The sequence below is a fragment of the Diaphorina citri genome, unplaced genomic scaffold (genome assembly GCF_000475195.1).
Source record: "Diaphorina citri unplaced genomic scaffold, Diaci psyllid genome assembly version 1.1 scaffold244, whole genome shotgun sequence".
Taxonomy (NCBI): domain Eukaryota; kingdom Metazoa; phylum Arthropoda; class Insecta; order Hemiptera; family Psyllidae; genus Diaphorina; species Diaphorina citri.
This window is the reverse complement of record NW_007377681.1, coordinates 105473-111884: the sequence shown is the minus strand read 5'-3', so window position 1 is coordinate 111884 and position 6412 is coordinate 105473. Positions and strand designations below refer to the sequence as shown.

General features: G+C 36.6%; 1 protein-coding gene across 1 annotated transcript in view; it reads right to left on the bottom strand.

The window, feature by feature from the left end:
* Positions 1-147: 147 nt before the first annotated feature.
* LOC103506540 (voltage-dependent calcium channel type A subunit alpha-1) overlaps positions 148-6412 on the bottom strand; it is a 78473-nt gene continuing 72208 nt past the window's right edge. Inside the window, exons 38-40 of the mRNA XM_026821569.1 lie at positions 2036-2232; positions 460-801; positions 148-245 (exon numbers count right to left, since the gene is read on the bottom strand). Coding sequence (XP_026677370.1) covers positions 148-245; positions 460-801; positions 2036-2232 — 637 coding nt within the window. The remainder of the gene's footprint in view (positions 246-459; positions 802-2035; positions 2233-6412) is intronic.

Below are 6412 nucleotides of genomic sequence, written 5' to 3'. Positions count from 1 at the left end.
CAATAATAATCAAAGGAAGTTCTTTTCATAGAAATACTTTGAGGAAAAAAATGGAACATGCAAAAAGAAAAAAAAAAATATAAACATAGGTGATAAGTAATTCGAGCACACGAAAAAGAAGAAAAAACTAAAGGCCGTAGAAAATAACTAAAAAGAGTTCAAAGGAAAGGGTCTTTTGAATTGTTCAGGCAAGGGTGAAGGTTTGAAACCGTTCAGAACGGGCGAGGGTAGGATTCGGCCTCGACCTGTCAAATAAAGTAGAGTTTAGAAAGTTTCATATCTTGGAATGAAAACCAAGAAAATAGATTATCTTGATGTCAACATTGAAAAAATTATTGGAAAGTTTGAAAACGAAGTAATGAAAAAGGGGTTTTTTAGAAGACCATTATAGGACAAAAATGGTGAAATCAGTTGGTCTAGGTATACAGGGGGGGGGATAGGGGGTCTGTTTGGTCTTACCTATTTGTACAGCCTGTTCGAAACTGAGCGGTGGACTCTTATAGGGGTAGTGGGTGGGTGACGGGTTCACCTTGGGAAAGTTCATCCCTCCAGACCCTGGCACGGGGGAGGGGCGCAGTTGTAGAGTGGAAGGCTTGCAAGGGGTAGGGGGGAGGCGACGCCCTTGGCCGCGCCTAGCTACTAGCACCGGGTAGCTATGTTGCGCGTGTCTGGAGCGCGGTGAAGGGGACCGGGACCGCTGCTCTAGCCGCGTTGTCCCATAGCCTTTCCTATCCCCCGGGTACGGATAGACTCTACTGGGACTTGGGGAGCGCGCGGGGCTTGTGCTAGCTGACCAGGACCCTGGAATGAAAACCATGTCTGGAAATCGAACATGAAACCGCCGGGTTGGTATACTGCAGTACGCACACACATTGCCACACTATACAGGGTGTTCACACAGTTACTTTAGGAAAACCTGGACTCTTGTTTGTTAAAACCTACCCAAGTCTTAAAAAGAGATGTAAATCTGATGGTTCGAAATTGATCACTTTCACTTGATCAAATTTCGAATGTACTTGCACTCCAAGACTTGGGTAGGATTTAGGAAACAAGTCCAAGGTCTCTGTGTAACTTTGAAACACCCTGTATAAATAATGTTATCAATTAAAGTACATGACAGAGTACAAAAAGCGTGCACATGACGCCCCTTGTACTCAACTATAAAACTCAAAATCGCCATGACATCAACAACTTGGAACATGCTCATGTCCCAAGTGTTTCTAACACCACGGTGAGATTGAGTTCAATAGAATAGTACTGAATGAGGTAGAAATGGCAACTCTGTGAGAACTGTGTATACAAACCCTATATGTTTCAAAAAGTAAAAGTGAAATCCAAACTACGGGTATTACGGGGTAACTACGGATAAATTTGGCAAAGTATACGATACTGATTCCTAGTGTATTTCTGCGGAGAAGAAAGTCCCACTTTTCAAACCCCCAAATTTCCCAAATTTGTGACCTAAATTCGGGGTAATGTGAGCCGTCTGTGTGCATGTGATGTTGTGTCTTGAGAGGTCACGATCCCCCCCTACCCCACAGTCTTCTTTCTTCAGCTCTCATTTCCGGCTCGTTGACAAGGTCTAGTTGACTTACCTTGCGGTAGACACTTGACTCATACCTAAACATAAACATGGTGCGTCTTCCCAACCACCAATCACAAGTGTTACTCAGAAAAGATTTTACTAGCCACGAGATTCTATATTATTTGGGCGAGCTCAATGACATTTCTGTAAAATTGAAAACCAAATGCCTCTGTATCGTGAACATGGTGCGTCTTCCCAACCACCAATCACAAGTGTTACTCAGAAAAGATTTTACTAGCCACGAGATTCTATATTATTTGGGCGAGCCCAATGACATTTCTGTAAAATTGAAAACCAAATGCCTCTGTATCGTAAATACTCTGACAATAAATTACAGTACTTGTTGCGTACGCACACGCATGTCCACATAAAGAATCAATATGTTGACATCTGAGTAACATTGATGATTGATGGCCAGAACTACACTGTATGAAAACACTCAACTCTTACCTCTGATATGTGGATGCCGATGCTGTCTATAATGCTCCTGCTTCACCATTTCCACAACGTTGGATACCGTGTCGCTGAATCCAATCTCATGGTGGTGGGAATAAGGCTGGGAGTGATGGGGATAGTAGTGGTGGTGGGGCGTGTAACGATAGGGGGAGCCTCCGCCCTCATCAGGAGAGCGATGACCTTGAGGAGATCTGGAAAGGTCAAGGTCAAATGGTCCAAGGTCACAGGAAAAGTTCTCTTTTGAGTCTCTGATACTAAAATATCTCAAGATTGATGGGTATACTTTGCTTCTGAGCAACCAGCCAGAGCCTGACAGTTTGTTTATATGTTTTGTAAAGATATATTATGATTATTTCTTCTTCTTCCTTACGCTAAGCTTTCCAAAAGTTTCTGAATTATTGTGTAAACCATGTATGAAGATCATGAAAAATGAAAAGGGAAGACACAACGTATTTCAAAGAGGTGCAAAGAATCGAAACAAAAACCGGAGAATCAATTAGGGAAGGTGGACAACGTATAGATCCAAAGAGTAATTAGACTGATTAGTATGCTAATAGCTGACAAAATCTAACAATAGTCCAAATAAAAGCTCTAAAAACTGTTTTACAATGGATATGTCTGTATGTTCGCTCCTGTCAAAAAGAAGAGATGAAATATTATGTAAACCAAAAATACATAGACAACGAGAAAATATTAGGTACCAAATTCCGTCTTGAATTATTCACCAGATAGGGTTAAGCGTGAATACATAACATACTTCTGACGAATGTAGAGCAGCTAGGTGAGTCACAAGTTGAAAACAACTTTATTTGGATGCCATCTCACGTGACCATACTAAAGAATGAAAGAGGTATTACAACAAATTCCATAGACTGATCAAATTGATAACAAAATCAGCGAGATTTTGATAACGAATAGTATAAAGAAATTTAAATCAATTAAAACAAAAATATGACCTATATGAAGATAGATCATCAATTAGTTTTGGGTGTTAAAGAACTTGAACGTATGAATGCCATTAACTCTTCCTATCAGCTTAGGTGTCAACTCATAATCAGCATAATATACCAAGGCAAAAAGTTGCAAGATACCTAATTTATTCAGGCCTTTATTTATAATTGTATAACTACATTTAGGTATTTAGGTAATTCAATAATATTATTAATTTAAGTACCTACTATTCAAAATGGAAATTTAACATTGAACGAAAGGACTGTGATGTACCACACTTAAAAGACAAGTGGTCAAGCGTAATGTCTATCTTTACGCTGTTGGGCTTGCTATGGCCAGTGTAGTGAAAATTTGAATTTGCTGATGAGATTAAAAGAATTTTCGGACTTGGCAACACACAATAGAATATCAGAAATTTACATAAAGGTGAAAAAAAAATAATAAAAATACAAATAAATAGCAAAGAAAGGTACGCTGTGAATTGAACTGTATTTGAGTACTACATGATTATTACAACCTTATAGTAGGTAGGTACTCTGTAGGTAGTGATCACGTACCAATATGAATTATAAAAGCTCAAAAGAAAAAAAAAATGCTTGCTTCCTTCCTTCATCACCTAAGTGGGGAGGTTATCCTAATAATAAAAATCTAATAATGAAGTGTCTTGGAAAAAAGTAATGTAAAAATCTGAAATCAATAGAAAGGCAAACATTCATACAAATACAGGGAGATAAAAAAAACCGCCCTGTTTATTTTCAAATCCTTTGGCAAAAGAAAAGAACGAAAATGCCAAAATTTATAAATTGGGAATTCTATGAAAGGAGGTAGATATTTGGTTTGTTGTGATTAGCCTACCTTAAAATGGCGGGTCTTTTAATCTCCCTATGTAGTCACATAATGATTGTATAAGCATTAAGCATGCAAAAAGACTTTTTATTAGAAAAGTTTCGATGAAGCATGCTAAACTAAATCTTACCTTTACAAAAAGAAGCGAATCTACATATAGAAGCAGCAAAACAAAACTACACCAACTTCTACAACTTGATATTGGGCAAACTTCTTGAAAATGGAAAAAAGAAACAAAAACACACCAAACAAAACAGTTTAATCTAAACAAAAGCAACCAAAACGGAATTTAATAGAGGTAGGTAATCTATTTAAAACCTGTATTTACCTATTCGGTATCTAATACCTAAATCAGTAACTAACGTAAATAACAACAAAATATTAGCTAGCTACTTCCTATTTGTTTTTCTTTCAGAAGAAGAAGAGGGGGAATGTTTAAGCTAAGTACAACAAAAAAAGTAACTATCAAAAAATGTATCACGTATTTATTGAAACTAGAATAAATTTAGAATTATAAACACAGAAAAAAATAACTTTTTTTAAAGGGGTTCATCTCTAGACACTAGTTCTTCCTCGTTCATTTTCCTACCAATAATTTCTGTTATTTCTAGCTTTTAATCGGGGACTAGGTACTTCAGACATCAACTATCCTACTAGAATAAGAAGCTACAGGTAAAATCTATGTAAGTTTTCTAGGTAAAATTATGGAAATTTGCGATTACATCATAGATAGATAGAAACAAAATCTATTACAAAATCGAACAATCAAAACACGTAATACAGAAAGCTAAAGGTGCGTTTTCCTAGCTTTCATTCGAATAAGTCTTTGGATTATTTTACTGCAAAAATAATGTTGCATCCTAAGATTCTGTAAGTATAGGGAACCTATACTTATGTACATTGCAATTAAAAATGAAAATTTAAATTTGAATTATTGCTCGATAGACCGCAGACCATCATCCATTAGGTAACAATGAAAGTTAGAAAATCACACTTGGCAAGGGTAGAAAATAAAAACAGGGAATATTAAATTAAAGCTACTAACTCAATTAAGAAGGTTTTGTTGTAAATAATAAGACAGATATTAATGCTCTAGGCTGGGTACACAGCTCCTTCGTTACATAGAATACGTTATAAAGCCACAGAAAATTTGTCCACAAGGTGCGTTTTCCTAGCTTTCATTCGAATAAGTCTTTGGATTATTTTACTGCAAAAATAATGTTGCATCCTAAGATTCTGTAAGTATACGGAACCTATACTTATGTACATTGCAATTAAAAATGAAAATTCAAATTTGAATCATTGCTCGATAGACCGCAGACCATCATCCATTAGGTAACAATGAAAGTTAGAAAATCACACTTGGCAAGGGTAGAAAATAAAAACAGGGAATATTAAATTAAAGCTACTAACTCAATTAAGAAGGTTTTGTTGTAAATAATAAGACAGATATTAATGCTCTAGGCTGGGTACACAGCTCCTTCGTTACATAGAATATAAAGCCACAGAAAAATTGTCCACGATGAAAGAGGTATTACAACAAATTCCATAGACTGATCAAATTGATAACAAAATCAGCGAGATTTTGATAACGAATAGTATAAAGAAATACAAATCAATTAAAACAAAAATATGACCTATATGAAGATAGATCATCAATCGATCATGTATCAGATATGGTGTCTGCATAAAAATAATAGAAAATGGAAATTGAAAAGGGGATTAAAATAAAGAAATCCTGAATACTAATACCAAATTAGTCAAAATCAAATGTAAATGATCTCTTTACCAACATTGGCATGCCAATACAACGAACGGAAATATTGAAATAGGGAACATTTCCATCCTAGTTTGCTTTTTTTCTATCTTAGATACTCTAAAATATGGAACTCATGTGGTCTCGTAAGTCATGACCTGTAAGGAACTGTATTTGATACAAAAAAAGTCCAAAAAGAAATGAAGGTGACAGCGAACTGCCAGACTGCCCCAGGGGGAATGGCTGGAATACCTTGAGATGAGAACATCACGGGTGTGGCAATGGCAGTCTGTACAAGTCTCCAGCGTTCAGGAAGTCACAACAATTCCAGCCCTGAATTTGCAAACGTCTTGCCATTTACCACGTTCTGTACTGGGTGAGACGAAAACCCCAACTTATGGGAGAACATGTTCAACGTGAAAGCATTTTCAAACATTCTCATTCCATTGGACCTTTCAAGACACCAATGCATAGGAGACGTTATGTCCAAACCTCAAAAGTATACCAACCATGAAGAATGCTCTACGTACATTTGTACAAAGCGCTTTGATTTTGGACATAAACTTGCTAAAAGTGGAGAATACAAGCGCCTTTCATAAACCACTTGCGGTGAGACGAAAACCCCAACTTATGGGAGAACATGTTCAACGTGAAAGCATTTTCAAACATTCTCATTCCATTGGACCTTTCAAGACATCAATGCATAGGAGACGTTATGTCCAAACCTCAAAAGTATACCAAGCATGAAGAATGCTCTATGTACATTTGTACAAAGCGCTTTGATTTTGGACATAAACTTGCCAAAAATGGAGAATACT